Raw genomic sequence first — 21783 nt, forward strand, 5'->3', positions numbered from 1 at the left:
ATCGTCCTGGTGCGAGGAGTTCCATCGGCCCTTCCCTGCCCGAGAGGGAGGGAGACTCTCACTCATGGTGCCCGCGAGCCCGGCATGAGGCGGTTGTGGCGCTGCGGCTGCTGCTGATGGGCTGCCCTTCTGCGTCCCTCCCCATCCCCTCCGGTTTTACTCCTCCCTCAGGCCACCTCCTCAGCCACCGCCACCGCTGCTGCCTTCCCCTGGCAGCGCAGCGGAAGTCTCGCAAGAGAGGGGCTGCCTGCCCGCCCGCCACCACCCATCTCCTCATGACGCGCCCCTGAGGGGAAAAAGGGAGGGACACAGACACGGCAGCTCATGCACGCTCTCTCTCTCTCGCTGCAGAGGACCCCGAGCTGCTGCTTCAATCCGGGACAGCAGTGGGAAACAGCGCTGGGATAAGGGAGTTTCCCACCAAATAAGGGACGGTTGACAGCTATGTGCAGGGCTGAAATGTTGTGCTTTTTAAAGAGGACTCAAAGTTGTTAAGTTGTTGAGCTTCTTTGGGGGGAGCCAGTGATCTACCAGTGATCTACCACAGATGTCCAGTGATCTACTGGTAGATCACAATCTACCTGTTGGATGTGCCCCCTGCAATGAAGAAAAAGGCAGGGATTGAACCTGCAACCTTGGCACAGCACTCTTGTTAGCACCATGCCCTAACCAACTGAGCTTGCTCCTCCAAGTAAATTTTAGATACCCCTTTAACACAGTCTCTCAGATTTCTTAGGTTGTACCCTGTTTGCTGCCCCAGCAGAGCTTAATCCATAGTCCTGTTGCATGCCAGCCACCTGGAGGAAAGCCTCTGAAGATCATCTTAACAAATGGGCAAATCTATGAAGATGACTGGGTGGATCTAGACACAGGTTAAAATCAGCTATAAATAAGTCAGAAATTAAATCAACAAAAGAAAAGAAAAAGTCTATGTAAAAATCCATATAAACTCTTTTGCTCTCTGGCGCCATCTGGTGTTGGATGTTTATAATGCATTCAAATCGGATTATTGTGACAAATGTGGCTGAGTCTGAGACCAGGCCTAAATTTGTACTATAAGCTTTTGTGGGCAAATACCCACGTTGCCAAATGCAAGATAAAATGGACAGTGTCTTATGAAAATTTATGCTGCAATACATATAATTTCTTAGCCTTGAAGGTGCTACAATGCTATTGTTTTGGCTGTAACATACTAACATGGCTTATGCTCTGGATCTGGTGCCAGAGAATCCAATTTCTTCACATGACATATGGTTACTACAGAATCTCCTACCATAAAATGTAGTGATAGGCATCAAATTCATGCAGGATAATGTTATAAATGTCTACTAACCATGATGGTTATGTCTCCAGTATCATATGTAATATGCCTCTGCAAACCAGTTTCTGGGGCTCCAGAAACAGAGTCCTATCGGCTTCATGTCCTGTTTCCGGGCTTTCCTCTCCCCCCCCCCCCAGTACTGCAATTTATTAATTTTTATTTTTTACATTTTATTTTGGCAAGGTAATAATCATAAATAAATAAGAATAAAAATGTGCACTCCACCCCCGAGACCATTCCATTGTAACCATTCCAACCTCCCAAAATTTCAACACCTCTTGCGATGGTTTGACCCCTTTTTCATTTTAACAGTACAAATTATACAAACACCTTCCATATCTCCTCAAAACAATTTCTCCAGCATATTCCCCCTCTTACCTTAATGACACGTTAATTTATCATTAGTAGATATATCCCACACCTCTTTGTACCATTCTTCCATTTTATACTCTGCATGCCCCTACCACTTCTTAGCAGCTATAATAATTTGTGCAGCTGTCAATAAATTTGTGAGCGAGTCCATCGCAGCCTGCAAACCCTCCACCACATCGTAAATTGTTAATAATGCTGCCTCTGGACTCTTGGTCAGCTGTAACCCAGTGATTTCTGTTATTTCCTTAAACACCCTTTGCCCAAAGAATTGTACATATTTACACCTCCACCACATGTGAACATAATTCCCTGTTTCCTGGCATCCCCTCCGGGCTTTGAGAGCCAGTGTGGTGTAGTGGTTAAGAGCAGTGGACTCGTAATCTGGTGAACTGGGTTCGCTTCCCTGCTCCTCCACATGCAGCTGCTGGCTGACCTTGGGCCAGTCATCCTTCTCTGAAGATTCTCAGCCCCACTCACGTCACAGAGTGTTTGTTGTGGGGAAGGAAGGGAAAGGAGATCGTTAGCTGCTCTGAGACTCCTTAGGGTAGTGATAAAGCGGGATATCAAATCCAAACTCTTCTTCTTCCATAGGAATCTGGTGGACCATTGTGAGAACAGGACGTTGGGCAAGAGAAATCTTTGGTCTGGTGCAGTAGGCCTCCTCTTTTATGTTATATCTGCCTTTTCTGGTGAGTAGAGCAGTCTCAATCCACCAGAGGCAAAGTTTTGGCTGTGTACTTGGGTGACCTACTTTAATACTGAGAGCTAGTGTGGTGTAGTGGTTAGAGAGATGGCCCAAAACATGAGAGACCCGGGTTCAAATTCCCACTCAGCCATGAAGCCTACTGGGTGACCAGGTTGTTGTGAGGATAAAATAAGTGTGGGGTGGAGAATTAGGTACACCACCATGAGTTTGTTGGTGGGATATAAATGAATGAATGAATGAATGAATAGCATTTTAACCTAACAATTTGCATCATCTAAAAAGGTTGTCTATAGCATTGTTTCTGCTGCATTGCCTGACTCAAATTAAACGATACGACTCTCCGTGTTTTAAATAAACATTCCACAAACAACTAAATACGTAACCAATAAGTTATAATATTTTTTATTCATGTTAGAATTTCTATCAGTGTTTGAACATTAAAGTTTAGAGAGTTTGTACAAATTTTCACTCATGATTTAAAATTGAGAACCATGCTAGATCGCAAAATGGCAACTAAAACAGTTCAGAATGACATGAATATCAACACTCTCTTTTAACACTGTTAACATTTTCTTTGTTTGCAAATGGGACTTGTAATTAAAAATGTGCATTGTATTTATGTCTCAGTAATGTTCCAAAACATAATGGTATCATCATTACATATAAACTCTTTAAAAATATAATTCTGTCAAAAGAATTGAGGGCTACTATATACACTACAAAAATAAATTTTCATATAAATAAATTATATGGCATACTTTTATCTTTGTAACTGAAACACAACCCATTTCTGCTCAAAACAAAGCAGGCAATGAGACCCAGTCTGAATATTTTTTTTTCCTTTTAACTCCTCACTCTAAAAAGCTACAAAATGAGTCCTTAATGTAAATGTTATATACTCTCTTCCTATTTAACATTAGTAAGCATTCTATACAAATAAAGATTCCATTAAAAAGTAGAAACATAGCTGTAATAGTGTTTCCAATAGAAATAAAATCCCTGCATTGTGTTTGTTATAAACTGGCATGACAAATACTGTAAGAAAACATTCTTATGATACAAAAATATAAATATCAACAAAAATTAAAGTTTTTTATTTAAAAAAACAACACAAAAAACAGAACAGCCAGCCACTGAGATCTCTTTTTGCCAATGTGACAAGAAGACAGATGGTCTATACTATGCACCAAGGAGCAGGCACCCCACAAAAAAGAGGGGGGGGGAGAAATCACACGCACGCGCGCGCACGCGCGCACACACACACACACACACACACACAGGCTAAGGTGAAGGGGCTATTGAACATCAAAGCCTTTTCCACTTTCTGCTTCTCTTCCTGTTTCAATAATAATAATCATGGGGCTAGAGTGCAGAGTGAGTGGCCCCAAAGCATAATCCGTGGGGCACCATCGTGACCTCTGCCGCTGCAACTCTTGGCAGTGAAAGGTAGCTTGCAATTCATAGCATCCTGTTCTGTTGCAGAGCTTTTGTCCTTGTTTTATCATCTGACATCGTGACACTTCTAGGGCCCAATTGGGGCCTTTTTGCCACAAGCGTTTTTCACGTTGGACAGGAAGCTGGAGCTGTAGACTGAGCTTTGGTGCCCTTCTAAACAGTAGCTTATGTACCACCGAAACAATGCGGTGCCTTCTTGCTCAGGTCTCTCATTCCACCACTGGTCCTTCCAGTTCAAGCATGATCAAAACAGGGCTGTGCCTCTCCCAGGGTTAATAACTTGGAGGTATTAAGAGACCAATTCAACTACTTCCTGAATGGAAGCTGCCTTTTATTTACCGGAAGTTTTCTGAAACTATGGGGATATACGGCACTATGGCAACTATATTAGTTGTACTATGTTCAGAATGTAGCAACAACTGTCTCTAAAAAAATTATATCTATGCAATTAGCACACGCCAGGGCTTTCACCAGCCTTTAGCTTCAAGCAACACTTTATTATGCGTTCTTGTCGTATGATTCACTGGGGATGAAAACCTTCATCGCCGCTGAGAGACACAATTCTAACCATAGTACATATGAGCAAAGAGCTATAGGCAGATTAGGTAGTTTCCCTAAAATCAAATTTGGTACAACAGGAACTAGAACCCACAAATGCTAATCCCAGTCTGTCTACGCTTCTCCTTTATCTCTGTTCTTTGATGAATGTCAGTAGCAGCTGTTAAGCTCTTAGAATATTTTCATTAGTTGTTTTTTTGTACCAAGTTAGGTGCAATTCTACACGTGCTTACATACATACCCAGAGTAGACCATTGAAATCAATGAACTCCATCAGTCAAGACTAACTTGATTTCAGCTTGAATACCACTCATGGAAGTCTCACTAATTTCATTGGAGCCTACTCACAAGTATACATGTGCAAGATTGGAGCCTTAGCCACCATGGGTTGGTTTTCAAGGTCAAGGAAGATTACACAGTAAGCACACACTTCTGAGAAAATCTCTTGCACACGACCCATTGGATTAGCACAGCACAGGAACCATATACTTGAACACGCAAGAAGAATTTCAGTGCGGCATGTGATGAAAATACCCGATAGTCGGTGCTCCATAAAGTAACTACAGTATACAACTACACACACACACACACACACACACCAAAGCCCCCCCCCCCACAGCTACACTTATCAAGGTTAAACACACTGCTCTTCATATCTGCTCGTTTTTTTAAAAAAAGGGGGGGGAAAAACCCAGAAAAAGAAAAAAATTATCACGCATAGCGTGTTTGAAAGTTAACAGAAACATATCACTACCACAGGGCTGTGATATGGAAATTTTTAAAATACTTTAACACACGCACACACATATGTACCTTTACAAAACAAACAAACAAACAAACCCTAATACATTAGCAATATTTGCATAGAATTATACATGTAAATTATACAATATTTTAAGCAGCAGCAAACATATGCTGAAATTTACGACTAGATTAAGCTTAGTTGTGGCACAGAGATCAATGTACAAACAGAGCACAAACCAAACAGTCCCCACTCCGTTAAACAGGAGTCAAAATAACTCCAGATTATACTACTTTACACGGTTTCTCTTGTATATTACATATGTGTACATCTTTTAAATATTTATAGAAATATTTCACAAAATAATACAATAGGTTACAGTAATGGTGAACTGTTGCCCTGATGCAGCATTGTCCTTCTTCATAACTTCAGGCAGTTTCTCTTCAAGCAGTTCTGGAAAGAGGAGGTGGTTCCCCATCTTTGGCCTCTTCTTTGCTTCAGTTATTTCCCTGTACAAATAGAGACAAAAAAAGGAGCCCCACTGTTCACCTAAAGTTCAGCAAAGATAAATAAATCACCTCAGCCCCAAGCCATCTGACAAGTTCTGCAATTAAAAGCCATGAGGCCTATGTTCTCTTTCCAGCCATGTCAGTGACTTCCTGTGGCCAAATGGTTTAAACAGGTCCTTTTTTTAAAAAGGGCCTTGTTAATTCTTAGTTTTTTCCATTTCCGGATGTCTAGCTTGATGTGCTCATTGCCCAGGTTCACAATCACAACGGGCAGATGTGGGTCTCAGCTTTTGTCAAGTTAGCACCAGCATCTGAACTAAATGAACATCATTTCATATCTGGATTTTGAGTTTTCCTGAGTTCATTACCCTTAGAATCTTACGGAAGAAAGGAAATCGCAGGCAATTCAGTCTGTGTACTTATTCTAAGGCAGGTTACACTAAACTATGCATATCCTAGCTTTTCATAGATGTCCCTAACAAAAGCAATAATAAAGGCAAAAGTAAAGTCTCTCAAGTTTAGTTTTTCCACCATTAAAATCTCTAATAGTGAAAACATTTATTCCATCTACTTTCCCGTTCTATATATTTACTGCTTCTCTGTCCTTCCTAGGTTGTGTTTGCACATAAACATAAATGAGAAAGCTGAAAATGGATGTGGAAACACAAAGTTTACTACCTTTCTGGGACGGTAGCACTTTAGGTGTTGGATAGCATGATTGACTGTTCCCCCACATTAAAGACTCCTTGTCTATTGAAAGCTACCACATTTGATAGAATATCTTAGAAGCCTTTCCCCCAATATTCTAGCTCTCCACAGACAAGGAATTTCCAGTAACCAATAAGTGTAAAGGTAAAGGGACCCCTGACCATTAAGGTCCAGTTGTGACCAACTCTGGGGTTGCGGCGCTCATCTTGCTTTATTGGTTGAGGGAGCCGGCATACAGCTTCCGGGTCATGTGGCCAGCACGACTAAGCCACTTCTGGCGAACCAGAACAGTGCATGGAAACACCGTTTACCTTCCCGCCGGAGCGGTACCTATTTATCTACTTGCACTTTGACGTGCTTTCGAACTGCTAGGTTGGCAGGAGCAGGGACCGAGCAACGGGAGCTCACCCCGTCACGGGGATTCGAACCGCTGACCTTCTGATCGGCAAGTCCTAGGCTCTGTGGTTTAACCCACAGTGCCACCCGCGTCCCTTAACCAATAAGTGTACAATCATGCAATTCCTCATGCAATTATATGATATAACCCTAAAAATTATCATGTGTCTGACAGCCTTCTGATTTCTTATCACCACATAATCTTCCACAAACTGCAAAATCATTTTCTCCACATGGAAAAGTTCTTCTGGGATTCTAGATCTTGCAGCTAGAAATGGCGGAGGCAGAAACCCTTACCTTAATCCGAGCTGCTGCCACGAGTTCTCTCTTCACATTCAACATCTTGCACTTCTATTACTTCTACTTTAGAGTTCCTCCTCTCACACCGGACATTGAAAGGCACATGAGGGTCCTCAAATTGTCCATGGTCGCTTTCGTGGTATCCCTCGTAGGATGGAAAGCCTCCTCCGCGAGTACTGTGCCCGTGCAAAGGAGGGTGCACAGCGACAGTAACTGATGCTGAGGCAGTCACAGTAGTGATAGGCTGGCCGTATGCAGGCACCGACGTGCCCGTGGCAGTAAAGGCTGCGTTTCTGTTGTTCTGAGAACGAGCTCTCTGGCTGGAGCAGTCCCTGTTACTAGGGCAGGAGTGCCCATCAGTAGACGTTTCAAAAGCATCCCTGCGCGGCCGGTAAGGGGGTGGCCGGAGTCCTTCCCTTGGTTCTCTTTTGGGCTGCTTATTTTGATGCCAGGTTTGCTGGGATCCAGACTCTTGGTAAGCCTGTGATCTTGGGCTTGGCTGATAATACCTTGTATCCGGCTGAACCACCTGGGAAGGAAATGGGTCACGGAAATCTTTAATAAGGCTATGGCAACAAATGATGGTAGCTCCTCCACAACCTGAAAGAACATGGTGGCTAAGCTGCTTGAAGGGGCAAAAGACTGATCTCCTCAATAGAGGATTGGTTAAGCAAATTATGTGAATTCATAATGTTGGCTAAAATGACAGCAGCCATTAGATTTCAGTCGAATCAAAAACTTAAGAAGGAATGGAACTGTTTAGAAGAATATATGACAAAACATTGTTCCAAAAGAAATTTATTGATATGCATGGACTAAGTTCACAAAGGAGTGGAAAAAATTATTGTAAGATTGTTCTAGGGGCCAAAGTAACTAATATATATTACACAATGACAAATTCAAAATTTATTAAAGGGTGTCATGTTGTGGTGGGGGGAAGTCACCAAAACAGAATGAGACAGACACAGAATGGAAAACAGGAATTTTATCAATGTAATAATTTACACTGTATCTTCTGTATACCTTAGAGCACATATTCCATGTTATAACAATTAAATGAAATAAAGATATTGTAGAGTTGGAAATAATAATAAAAAAGACTGGTGGTTTATGTGCCATTCTTTGCTCTGATAAGATTTGTTTTCTCTTTTTTTTCAAGCCAACCTATTTACTTAGTGGGTGTGAGAGAACCTGCCAGATTACAAACTTGCCCTTCTGTCAAAAGAGGCAATATTACCAGAGCTGTATGAAACTCATCCCCATATCCCAAAAATCTGCAAATAGGGGGGGGGGGGGGGAAATGTGATACAATGCCTACCTTTCCTTTTTTAGTACTGAACTGGCACCAACACTTCCCATTCTTTCCTGAAATGCTTTTGAGGTTCACATCAAGTAGAGCCAAAAATTAAGGGGTAATTTTCAGAAAGGCAGCATTTATGTTCTCCTTGAAATCACGTGCCAAGATATGCAGCACTGTAGATAAACTTTAGTGTGAACAAGCTGCTGCGGCCATTTCCATAACTGTGGCTACTGTAAAAAGGGCAGCTTTGGTAATAGGAATGTCTGTGACTATCCCTGTGCAAGTGGTGATTTGCTTTTTAAATGTTCCTTAAGTATGCAACTCCAAAGAGAAACTGGGCACTGGTGTGTGTGTGTGTGTTTGCATGTAGGAAAATGAATCTTCTCTAAATTATGGTCACATGTTTGGGAGATCAGCCTGGATATCTTACTGTCACAGGCTTGAAGTTTCAGACCAGACTCTACCCTAAGACATGCACCAATTTGAGAAATGTGGATCTACATCTATGTTGCAGCACCTATCAAACTGGTGAAGCAATGGAATGTTAGATTTATACAAGAAAGCTGGAAAAGAGAAACAGTACTCTGGGTTACTTACAGTGGATCTGGCAAATACTGGATTTTCAGTTGCTTCAACAATTACTTGGCGGACCGGGGCACCAGATCTTTGAGTGGACTCATACTGATGGAGCTCCTCACTGATTCCAGATACCGTGGTCTGAGAACTGTACTCAGAATCAGAAGAATCTGACCCATTCTGTGCATGACCAGGTGGTATGGTGAACCTCACAATGCTTGGGGGAGGCTCAGAAGATGGCGTAGGTAACCTGCTCCTTCCATCGACTGGGGAAACCTAGGAATGACAGTTTAAAAACTCTTAGTGGGTGTCAGTAGAAGCATTTGGAGAAAATAACTTTACTTTGGTGAAATAAGCTTGCATCACTTCAGAGATGAACTACAGTAAAACTGCTCCCATTTTTAAAATGTTTCTAATATCAAAGCATGCATTAAATGTCTGCATTTAATACCTTTTATCAAACTGTGTCTTAAAATGATTTTTTTTTTCTAATCTACATTACCAATCAATTTCCAAGTCTAGTACATAGCCTCTTAACTTTTAAAGCCCTAAATGGCCTGGGGCCAGAATACCCTAAGACAGGGATGTCCAACCAGTAGATCGTGATCTACCGGTCGATCCCTGGCTGACCCTGGTAGATCGCGGGATCCTTATCGTGTACAAAAAGTTATGGGGGGAAAGCTAAAAAACTCTGTGCAATCCTTCCCCCCAAAATCTCAACAACTCTGGGCAATCCACCCACCCCATGCACACTCCTCCTCCCTCCAATGACAATGGGTAGATCATTGCCAGTTTTTTTATACTAGGAGTAGATCACAATCTCTTGGGAGTTCCACACGTAACTATCAATGCACAATTCAGCTCTGGAGACTTTCTCAGGGTCCCTCTGCCATCTGAGGTTTGGTGGATGGGCACACAAAATAGAGATTTTTAATTGTGCCGTAAAAGGTAAAGGTAAAGGGTCCATTAGGTCCAGTCGTGACCGACTCTGGGGTTGCGGCACTCATCTCGCTTTATTGGCCAAGAGAGCTGGCGTACAGCTTCCGGGTCATGACTAAGCGCTTCTGGTGAACCAGAGCAGTGCACGGAAACGCCATTTACCTTCCCGCCGGAGTGGTACCTATTTATCTACTTGCACCTTGTGTTTTCGAACTGCTAGGTTGGCAGGAGCAGGGACCGAGCAACAGGAGCTCACCCTGTCACGGGGATTCGAACCACCTACCTTCTGATTGGCAAGTCCTAGGCTCTGTGGTTTAACCCACAGCGCCACCTGTGTTGCAAAAGATCTACGTTATGTCCCCCACTCCATATCCCATAAACTGTTCTTGGCTGAGGGCAAACCAATTCTTGGGGTGGGGGTGGAGGGAATGGTATGATACTGACAGTGAAAACAAACACGCAAATTGAATGAAATGGGCAAATCTGTTTAACTTGCATTAATTTAGCACAGAATTCATGACTCCACATGCATGATCCAAAGCTGTCTGCCTCAGGGAGGCACGAGCCCAAAAGGGACTGTTTACACACACACAAAGGCCCAAGGGCATTGCAAACTTTCATTGCAGTTGCTCTCAAGGGGCCTGCCACAGCTTCCCCCTTCCTCCATCCCAACTCACTTTGAGACAGGGAAGTGACAGCTTCAGCTGCTTGCAGGTCGCCCCCTCCTCCCCGCCAGGAATTGGCCTGGGACAAATGACACACCACACACAATTTCTACTGAAGAGGTCTTCCAGGAGCCTTTTTCTCACTGGGAATCCTGTGCAGAGTGTAATTTCCCCCATTAGGATGCTGGAACTCAACCGGACACTCGGCTGGGGCCTGGAACCAACAAAAGCCACCTCTACATGCCTTTGCCTGAATGCATGATAAATTGTCATGGGGCCTTGTGACAGAGGAAGCAATGGGTGGTGGCAGAAGGAGCAGCTTACAGCTATGGTAAGGTTACCAGATTTTTTTCAATGAATCCGGGGACACTTTTCAACTTCAATAGATTTTGTATGGGGACTGATTTGTAAATCCAGGGACTGTCCCCGGGAAACGGGGATGTCTGATAACCTATCAATTCTGAAGGAAATCTGCCCTGAGTGCTCACTGGAAGGTCAGGTCCTGAAGCTTAGGTTCCAATACTTTGGCCACCTCATGAGAAGAGAAGACTCCCTGGAAAAGACTGATGTTGGGAAATATTGAGGGCAGAAGGAGAAGGGGATGACAGAGGACGAGATGGTTAGACAGTGTTCTCGAAGCTACTATCATGAGTTTGACCAAACTGCGGGAGGCAGTGGAAGACAGAAGTGCCTGGCGTGCTCTGGTCCATGGGGTCACGAAGAGTCGGACACGACTAAACGACTAAACAACAAAAACTAGGGAAATGAAGGTCTCCTTACAACTCTCAGCACCCTTTACAAACTGCAGATCCTAGGCTTCTTTGGAAGAAGCCATGACTTTTTAAGTGGTGTAAGAGTACTTTAAATGTATGGTACAGGTGTTTTCTTAATAACGCATGAACACAGCATTCCCCTGCCCATAAAGAAGAAATGGGCAGCACCTGCCTACAAGAGCTCCACAAGAGTGACCAGATTGTGGCACCCAATAATAGATGCAAATTAAATTTGGTGGTATCTCACTTCCCATACTTGTAGTTTATGGTTTCTGAGCTTTAGTAGTACTGTTTCTATTGTGTCTGTTGTGATACTGCGAGAAATAAGTACATGAATGGATTTGGATATCAGGAAGAATGTTGTCTTCTTCGCCTGATGGCAAATGTCATGCTATTGAGGCCAGCAACTATGCCAGACTGCTTTTTAGCACAAAACAGTTAAAGAAGTTAGATTTGCACAAGCACATCAGATTTCAGATACTCCAATGTATATGCAATGAAAAATTCTGTTTTCTGCACCAAATTGCCAAATAACAGTGTAACATACTTAGAAGTAGCACAAGTGTAAAGTACATAACATAATAATTAGTAGCAGTGAAAAGAACAACCACAATTTTCAAGTAATACAATACTGACCTCAGGATATGGTCCGAAAAGGGAAAGGAGAATGGGGAGTAGCACCAGTCCATTCAAAGCACCCAAGATTGTTAAAATTGCCAAAACAGCAAAGAAATACCTGGAATATTTCAACATACTATGTGTTAAAAAGCTGAAAATATGATTTAGAACTGTAAACAAACATATAAAACATATTTTACTAAACAAACACACCAACACTCAACATTGTTTTTTCTTTAATGTACAAAGTCAGTATGCAGGGTTTTCAAACCCCCCCCCCCTTCTTTTTACCTTTTGGATTAGAGAGGCTACATTCCACAACCCAAAGTGTTAGTTCAAAAAGGGAAGAAAGAAAGAAAAAACGCTTGTTAATTTATCGAAATCTTGCAGCATGTAATGTTATTTATGAATGTGTTACACAAACACAAAAATATGGAATGCGAACTGAATGACTGAACAGATTGAAAGCACAAATACAATGAAAAGGGGCCCCCATTAGCAAAAAAGAAAAAAAGGGGGGAAAGCAGCAGAAGCAAACAAATGAAGTGAAGGGTGTAGAATTTAAACAATTTAGCCTAGAAGGAAAAAGAAGCCTACTTCTCCCAGCAGCTAATCCACTGTGAAATGCTTCTGCGTCTAACAGCAGAATCTCTAATTAAATCTCTAGTGTATCAGGTAAGGCTTTCCCTTGCCATTCATTAATCACAACTTTCCGCCTTGAATTCTGTGAGTTCCAGTTTTACCAAATAGCTCAAATTGCAACCTTTTTAGACACAGGAACCAGCTTTTTGCAAAGAAAATGCAGGGCATTCTATGGTGAGCCCGAGCATTGTACTGAGAAAGAGCACTCTACAATAGCAGAGCTGCATTGCAGGCTAATCTTTTGTTGAACAATTTAGCATCTCTGAATGCTCTTGTTTTGTGTCAGCCAATTCAAACATAAAGGCTGAAGTACTATGGAAGAAGAGGAGAGTGCACGAGTGGTTGTCCTTTCCCACCATTGAGGGCTAAGGTCTGGTATCCTTCATGAATACTGTGGTAAACCTGCCAGCGAGAGGAAAACCTTACTAGTTGGGTATCCAGCATTTGGGGGGTGGGGGTGGGGGACAGAGGCTAAGCTCAAAGATGCATTTTAAAGCTAATGGATTTCGAGGCTTTGGGTCTTGGGCAACAGTTTGAAGAAAGGGGCAGAAGAGGGCAACCCCTTTGCCAATGTCTCTGGTTTAAACAGATCAAATCGTATTAACGTGCAAAGCTACAACTGTCATGCTATTACAGTAGGATTACATATAGGAATTTCTACCCTGCATTAGCACCAAAACCCCCCCAAATAATGGAGGATCAATAGCTACTAGCCACAATTGCTAACTTCTAGCTCCATTGACAAGACAGTAAAGCTAAAGGTACTCCTGACCATTAGGGACGCGGGTGGCGCTGTGGGTAAAACCTCAGTGCCTAGGACTTGCCGATCGTATGGTCGGTGGTTCAAATCCCCACGGCGGGGTGAGCTCCCGTCGTTCGGTCCCAGCTCCTGCCCACCTAGCAGTTTGAAAGTACTCTTAAGTGCAAGTAGATAAATATGGACCGCTTTATAGCGGGAAGGTAAATGGCGTTTCCATGTGCTGCGCTGGTGCTGGCTCGCCAGCTGCAGCTTCGTCACACTGGCCATGTGACCCGGAAGTGTCTTCGGACGGCGCCGGCTCACGGCCTCTAGAACGAGATGAGCACGCAACCCTAGAGTCGGACACGACTGGCCCGAACGGGCAGGGGTACCTTTACCTTTACCTTTTACTCCTGACCATTAGGTACAGTCACGGACGACTCTGGGGTTGCGGCGCTCATCTCGCTCTATAGGCCGAGGGAGCCGGCGTTGGTCCGCAGACAGCTTCCGGGTCATGTGGCCAGCATGACTAAGCTGCTTCTGGCGAAACCAGAGCAGCGCACGAAATGCCGTTTACCTTCCCGCCAGAGTGGTACCTATTTATCTACTTGCACTTTGATGTGCTTTCGAACTGCTAGGTGGGCAGGAGCTGGGACCAAGCAACGGGAGCTCACCCCGTCGCAGGGATTCGAACCGCCAACCATCTGATCAGCAAGTCCTAGGCTCACTGGTTAATACCACGGCGCCACCCGCGTCCCTTGGAATTGCAGCTGGGCAGAGTGCTGCCACAGTCACGACCCGCTTGCAAGCTTCCCGTGGGCATCTGGTCAGCCACTGTGAGAACAGGACTCTGGACTAGATGGGGCACTGGCCTGATCCAGCTGGCTTAGCTTATGTCCTACACTAATGTAAACTAACTGGGACACACCATCAACACGAGGCATTGGAGACATTTGCATCCCATCAGTCTAACTCTAGTATAAACAGGGCAATTACAGATCTGACCATTTTGAATATACAAAAGCTCTACCCGGATGAGCTATTGGGCTAAAAACCCACTCCTTGCCGTTATAGTCTGGCGCCTTCCCCAGGCCACAAAACAAGGCTCAAGCGTTGCTCATTGACTTGAGAGCCGTCTTTTAAAAACAACAACAGGGAAGCTAAACCCTGGTTGTGTTAGACGACGAGAAGGCCAAATGAATAAAGACAAAGTTAAAAGCGTTTAAAATACCCATTTATTTCATTTTATAAAATTTATACGCTGCTTAATTGTTTTAAAAAAACAAACACCTCAAAGTTCAATTCCAATTGGAAAATTGTGTTACAATCCTTATTACCTAAGTAGACCATAGCTGCAATCCACCCAAACACTGGTAACGTCCATTTGTTTAGAGCAGAGTGTGAGGAAAAGTCCCACAGAAATGAATGGGGGACAGTCAGTAGCAGCGCCTGATAGGTTGCAAACTTTCTCCAGCTGTTCTTTATCATGCATATACACACTCAGTCACCAAGAGAGAGCAGTAGCACACTAGGTTGGGTTCAAAAGGATTTGTGGAAGGAATCCTTCCATTTGGATCCAGCAGAGGGTCGTCTCCCCTTTTGCCAGTTACCCCTTCTCTGTGAAGTCCACTTCTCCACCTTTCACGCTGTTCCACAGATTCCCCAACCCTGCACAGAGCAGATTTTCAAAGCGTGCAGGTGGCTGTTTGGGTGGGGGTGGGGAGTTAAGACCCAAGAGCACTTTGTTCCATGAGCCAAACTCTGATCTGTAGAGTCATCATTTCTCAAAATGGGGCTGGGGATGGATCACCAGGAGGCATGGTACAGGTACTAAGTAGGTGAGGGAAATTGTGGGCTGGGGGAGGTTGCAGTGCCACCAAGGTGTATACTAGTTTATAGGTTGAGACAGATTAGAAAGAGGTTATGATTTCATAAAGTCGTGAGAAACTACAATAATATATGTTTCCGCACTGCAGTTCCCCCCTTTACTACAACTTTACACACCTTTTTTGGTATTTATATTAATTATTCTTCATCATCAATCTAGCTGCTGTCTGCCTTAATTGCAGCTCCTACTAACTTGCTCTTTTGATTTGTTTTATCTGCTGTGCAATTCTGCAAAATAGACAACATTTTTTGCCTTTCTGCTCAGTGTCTTTGCACAGACTGTTTGGAGCAAAACAGGATCCATTTCATCACCCCTCTCAAATTCCCTCCCAAAGAAGAAAAAAAAAATTGCTCTATGCTTTTATCTGCTGTATTCACATTCTTAATTAAAGCCACAAGAAAACAGGCTCCCTTTAGCTTCAGACAGAAAGGCCTTCAGGCTTCACTGTGTATTTTATGTTACATTCCGTGATGTTATAGGTGCCTGCCTGCTCACATTCTACCCTGAACTTTTTATTTTGGTCAGCCAAACTGTTCTATAATCTTCAGTGGCGGGGGTGAGGGAAAGGGAGTTTCAGTTTCAGGATGTTTATAGTTTTTCAGGCTTCTCCACTCAAAGTACTCTGCATGTACGGTAAATAGTTTGGGAGAGTGCTTAGGTTAAAGGTCACCTTCAGCTAACCATCTTTGGGAATAACTTAATGTTGCTGTTGAACAAACTATAGGCTGCATAAGGCCTTTTCTGAGTGGGAAGCTTTTAAAATTATTTTTAACAAAATCCAGTACTTGCAATAGAAACAGCTACTATCATGGCCTAGAACCCTCGTACCTACGGGACTGCTTCTCCTAGTATGCCCCACGGAGGACTTTAAGGTCCATATATAGCAACACCCTAGAGGTCCCGGGCCCTAAGGAAGTTAGATTAGCCTCAACCAGAGCCAGGGCCTTCTCAACACTGGCTCCGGCCTGGTGGAACGCTCTGTCTCTGATCTCTTTCCGCAGGGCCTGTAAGACAGAGTTGTTCCACCTGGCCTTTGGCTTAGAATCAGTTTGATTCCCTCCCCCTCTTTCTTTTTCCTTTCTCCTATGAAGAGATTGCACCCTCATGTTTTAATGTTGTATCTTAATCTTTTAAATTGTATTTTAATCAACTTGTTTTTATTATTGGTTGTTAGCCACCCTGAGCCTGGTCTTGGCTGGGGAGGGCAGGGTATAAATAAAAAAATATTATTATTACTAAAATGAAACTAGCAGAGTAATAAAGCAGAGTAAAAACGAAACCATGGCACAAGCAAGTACATCATGCACAGCACTGCAGCAGCAGGTAAATGGAGAAGCATGGCAGCATTCCCATGAAAAGAACCTCACTTATGTGATCAGGAAAGGGTCACAGCTGAGTGGCAGAGCATGTGCTCTGCATATAAAAGGATGAAAGCTCCCCAGCACATCTCCAGACAGTGCTGGGAAAATCCCTTACCTGAAACGTTGGGCAGCTGCTGCCAGTCAGTGTAGGCAACTCTGAGCTAGAGGAACCTGCACCTGCAGCTTCCTGAACTCACTGGGGTGTTCCAGCGCAGCTCAACATCATAGTCTAATCCCAATGAAATAGCGATTCTCTTAACCAAATTTTGGATTATCCAGTAACCGTTATAGGTGCCCTTGCCCAGTCAGATAAATGAGGCTCTGCTACATTCATTTAATTTTAATTAAGCAAAGGGAGAGGCAGGATGCACACATGTTTTACCTGACAATAAAGTCAAACTCGGATCCTGCAAGCATTAACACACCGAGCAGCGTAGACACGGCTCCATCCAACACAGGTGCAAACATGTGCTCTAAGGCAAGGACAGCCCTGCGGTTCTTGTCTCCTATGGCAGTCAGAAAGGCCTGGGAAAGAATGGAGTTCATGCCATCAGAATAGTGTGAGCAGCTTACGAGGATTCCCAAGGGGGAGGGAATCCCCAGAGGAGAGGAAAGATGCTACAACGACAATTGGCAATTGACAGTTCTTCTTACTATACATATATGAATCACTGGCTAACGAGGCTTAAGGCAGACATTTATTTTGTAATCAATCAGAAGGCTTACAGTGGTGCCTCGCAAGACGAAATTAATTCGTTCCACGAGTTTTTTCGTCTTGCGATTTTTTTGTCTTGCCGAAGCACAGACTTTGGAAAAGCTTCAAAAAAGGCTACCACACCGCGTGCTATGAGTTGCTCCTCGAAGTGAATGCACGGTTTTAAGAAAAAGGAAACAAACTTGCAAGACAAAGGAAACAAACTTGCAAGACGTTTTCGTCTTGCGAAGCAAGCCCATAGGGAAATCCGTCTTGCGAAGCAACTCAAAAAACGAAAAACTCTTTCGTTTTGCGAGTTTTTCGTCTTACGATGCATTCGTCTTGCGAGGTATACCACTGTAATCTGTAAAGTGAGAGGTGTCAGAATTCAACCCTCCCTGGGAGGTTAAGCCCCGTGACTGCAGCAGAGTCAGCCCAAGACATCTCGCTGCCTGAAGCAGCAGCAAAAAATGTGGTCCTCCTCACCGCTCCTCCGAGACAAGGTGTGCGGTACCTAAGCTAGTCAAGTTGTTCTGGATGCTGAGACAGAAAATGTCACAAGTGCCTCTCTTCTGCTCTAGAGTAAAAACAAAGCAATAATAAATAACTAACAACTTCTTACTTTGTGCTGGTGGTTTGGAGGTTGCTAAGGCAGCCATGCTTCCTACACCTCTAAGGTAATATGAAAAGTCCCAAGCCACGGATGGAGAGCCTGAGCTGCTGACCCTTCTGCAAATTAAAAAAGGCCCAGTCTCTGGGTGGGGTCACGCTGGCATGGGGAGCAGCTTGGGGGGATGTTACCCTCGCATAGGGATGAGGACACGGATCTCACTGGCAGGCTAGATCATTATCTCCCCTACTCTGCAAAGCCAAAGTCTGACAGGTGAGTGGGGCAATCCACATGGTCATTCACCTGGTGTCACAATGTTGTCAGGTGACTTTTTTTGCTTGTGCGGTTCTTGCAGAGTGCTTTGCGAGTACCACCACTCTGCGTCACTACAGACATCCAAGTCTTCAGTGACAACGTGAAATACTGAAATACCCCTAAACTATGCACTGGTTTCTTCAAGGAGAGTGCAACTCCATCAAGCACTGGCCATTCACCTAATGGCACTACCAAACCACAGCATCTCCATCTTGTCAAGATTCAGGTTCAATTCATTTACCTGTGTACAATTCATTACGGAGGCCAGGCGCCAGTCCAAAGGTCTGCATGGCCTTCTCTAACTCCAGTGACAAGGGCAAGAAGCTGGGTGTATTAATGCTTTGTAATTTTTGTGCGATTTGTGTTTTAAGTTATTACAGTATTTCAAATACTCAGAAAGAAGGAAGTGTACAATTATCCTATCAGAGCATTGCTTCAGAATGTGGGTGGAGTCTACATGATTGAATGCTCCATTCTTCCACATCAAAGAATTCCTTGAAAACTAGGAATACATGGGGAGGAGCTCTACAGTCATACCTCGGGATGAATATGCTTCAGCTTATTTTTCGGTTGCGCTCCGCGGCAGCCCGGAAGTAATGGAGTGCATTACTTCTGGGTTTTGCAACATGCGCGTGCGCAGATGCTCAAAATGACATCACACGCATGCGCGGAAGCAGCGCAACGCAACCCGCACACGCGCAGTCACGTCTTACGTTCGCTTCAGGATGCGAACGGGGCTCCGGAACGGATCCCGTTCGCATCCAGAGGTACCACTGTATTCCAATCTCCATTTGGAAGAACTAGCTGTCCACATGCAAGGTATTTTTTTGGCAGGAAGGGAGCATTTTTTTCCAAAAAAAGAGAGAACAAAATGAGATATTCAGCTTCCACTTACCAAGGCAATGTGAACAGTGAACTCCACTCCGATTCCAACAGAAGCAATCAGGATGACTACAGGCACGGCACTCAGTTTTATCCCAATAAGGCCCATGATGCCAAACAGTTCCACCGTCATCAGAGCCAGCACCACCACCTAAAGAGATCCAAATGGCAATAAGCAACTTTCCCTCTTATATATGGAGCAGCCTTCGCCAACCTGGTGGCTTCCAGATGTTTTGGACCACAAGCACAGCCAGCTGGCAGGGGATGATGGGAGTTGTAGTCCAAAACATCTGGAGAATGGAGAGGGAGAATGAAAAGGTGAACCGCTGGTATTTCTTATTCTTAATTACTGAAATAAATGTCTAGGCTATTCAGAAACCACGAGTTAATAGTTTTCTTTGAAGCCAGGCAGAAATCGAAGTATACAGGTTTGCTTCACTTATTGTTTGACAATACAGCCTGAAATCATTTGGGCCGTTCTCCGCTTCTTTCCTGTATTCCACCTCCTCTTACGTAGTCCCAGTATAGTGATTAACGCAAGGAAAGATACAGCATTTGGGCTCCCCTCACCCACCCACCCAGACAACCTTTTGACCAAATTACAGTACAGAGTAAGTGAAGATGACTTGGGAGTAGTTAATGCATGGAAAACAGTGAATGCCATAATCAGCTGATGGGTGTCGGGTTACAAAGGGCCTCTTAGCTTTGAAGAACTTGGGGGGATTGGCATGGACAAAGCAAACAGTTAAAGTTAAGGGGAGGCTTTTTTATTTTTCTTCTTTCATCTACCTCGTAAACAAAATTAGAGGCAGGGGGTAGAGAACACGAAATAGGCATCGAAAGAGAAGAAGGAGAAAGCCTGAAGACTCGGTTAAAAAGGTAAAATCCCTTTCTGAAAGCAAACTCCACCCCCCTATAGGCACGGCAATAAATTATTTTATAAGCTAATGACTCGTGAATGATAACATGCACAGCCTATGACTTTTGAAAGCTACTCCAGACTAAACATTTGCCTTTTAACATACCTGCTGTACACACATCTATAGGACAAAACCTGGTAATTGCTTTCTACCTCTGCCCTTTTATAAGCTACGGGGAAGTTTGTAAAGTTTAGACAGCATAACATCAACATTCCATTTGAAAAAAATGCCCGTGCGCTGAATGATCACCAGCGCTTTCCAGAACATATAAAAAACTAGTTTATACAATTTACATTCGTCAGACTATTTTTCCTACACCCTGCAACCCTGCCTTGCACTCTTCTTCCCCCATGAAACCCAACTTTGGGGATCTAGGCAATTTTTCACACTGGTCCTCTCTTGAGGAACTTGCACAGGACTCCTCAGATCAAGCCAGCAGCAGAGAGCAACTGATGCAGTCAGATGCTGGGCCCTGAAATCCTATGCAGCTCTTTGTGTTCAGGCCGTGAACACTTCCAGAGCTCAACAAAGAAACCAGCTCCAGAGAAATGTCAGGAAGGACTTCACTCTGGGCAGCATCTTGGGTCCCTTGCCTTGGGCCCCTGAAAACCTTGGGACTTGCTTGCAAAAATAGCGAGCGTAAGAGCGAACTGTTATTTTTCAGCTGTTTACTTGGAAGTCCATGAGATTCATTTCCAAAACAAAAAGTAACAGGTTTGTGTCCAGAACGTAATAATGAATTGCTTATGAGTGGCTCCAAATGAAATAAAAATGCCGTATTTTTCGCTCTATAAGACGCACCAGAGCACAAGACGCACCTAGTTTTTGGAGGAGGAAAACAAGAAAAAAAAAATATTCTGAATCTCAGAAGCCAGAACAGCAAGAGGGACCCCTGCGCAGTGAAAGCAGCAATCCCTCTTGCTGTTCTGGCTTCTGGGATAGCTACACAGCCTGCATTCGCTCCATAAGACGCACACACATTTCCCCTTACTTTTTAGGAGGGAAAAAGTGAGTCTTATAGAGCAAAAAATACGGTAAATCTTGACACAAAAATCACTTGGCTCTCTAGAATAATAAGACACTTTTTTAAAAAAATCATTTAATAATTTCTCTTTCTTTTACCTCTTGGTATCAGAATGAGGGCAAAAGTTTAGACACTTTTATTTTTATTTTAAACTTAAGCAAATAGAGGAGGCCAAAGGATGAAGGTTATTAAGGCTTATACCTTTTTCATGAACCCTACCCCCTCAAGTTGAATAAATATATCGTGAATGATGCAATATGCATACCCCATCAGTAGCCAGACATAAACAAAACCTTCCTGACTGCAGCAAGAGCTATGCTGAAAGGAATTTTGCTTCAGCAAACACTTACAATGATCCCAGCTGTCCAAGGGTTCAGAAGGAAGAGGGCACACACCAGGAATGTACACGCCAGAACCACGCTGATGGACAGAAGGAGCCAATGGCGGAGACCAATATATTGTTCCCAGAAGAGAAACGGGTATCCATTGGGGTAACTGGGAACCCCGAGGCTGGTGTAGTTATTGCAGATTGCTCTCACTTTCTCAATAGCTTCCACAAAGTCAGAAGTGTCGCGCAGTCCATTGAGGTAGAAAGGAAACTGAACATATTCAATAGGCTCAGCTTCTGGAACTGGGAAGGGGGAAAAACACACTGCTTAAACAAACTTATGCTGGAAAACAGTGTATCAGAATACAGATTGAAACAGGCAAATGAAGCAGTTTGGCTTTCTGGTGCCAGAATATCAACATCGATTACTTTGCATTAAATG

At 43.7% G+C, this 21783-nt stretch overlaps 1 protein-coding gene across 4 annotated transcripts in view; it reads right to left on the reverse strand.

Moving 5' to 3' along the window:
• Positions 1–2774: 2774 nt before the first annotated feature.
• The window catches only part of PTCH1 (patched 1), a 111781-nt gene continuing 92772 nt past the window's right edge, over positions 2775–21783 (reverse strand). For 3 of the 4 annotated variants that reach the window (XM_079996000.1, XM_079995999.1, XM_079996001.1), the window contains 7 exons: positions 21364–21644; positions 19083–19220; positions 16951–17093; positions 11957–12056; positions 8965–9219; positions 7065–7596; positions 2775–5663 (listed from right to left, as the gene is read on the reverse strand). In XM_079996000.1, coding sequence (XP_079852126.1) covers positions 7066–7596; positions 8965–9219; positions 11957–12056; positions 16951–17093; positions 19083–19220; positions 21364–21644 — 1448 coding nt within the window. In that variant the 3' untranslated portion in view covers positions 2775–5663; position 7065. Of the gene's footprint in view, positions 5664–7064; positions 7597–8964; positions 9220–11956; positions 12057–12229; positions 12247–16950; positions 17094–19082; positions 19221–21363; positions 21645–21783 lie in introns of those variants that run through there. The other variant, XR_013843754.1, reaches the window with a different exon arrangement.

This window comes from Podarcis cretensis (genome assembly GCF_951804945.1).
Source record: "Podarcis cretensis genome assembly, chromosome: 11".
In the NCBI taxonomy this organism is placed as follows: Eukaryota; Metazoa; Chordata; class Lepidosauria; order Squamata; family Lacertidae; genus Podarcis; species Podarcis cretensis.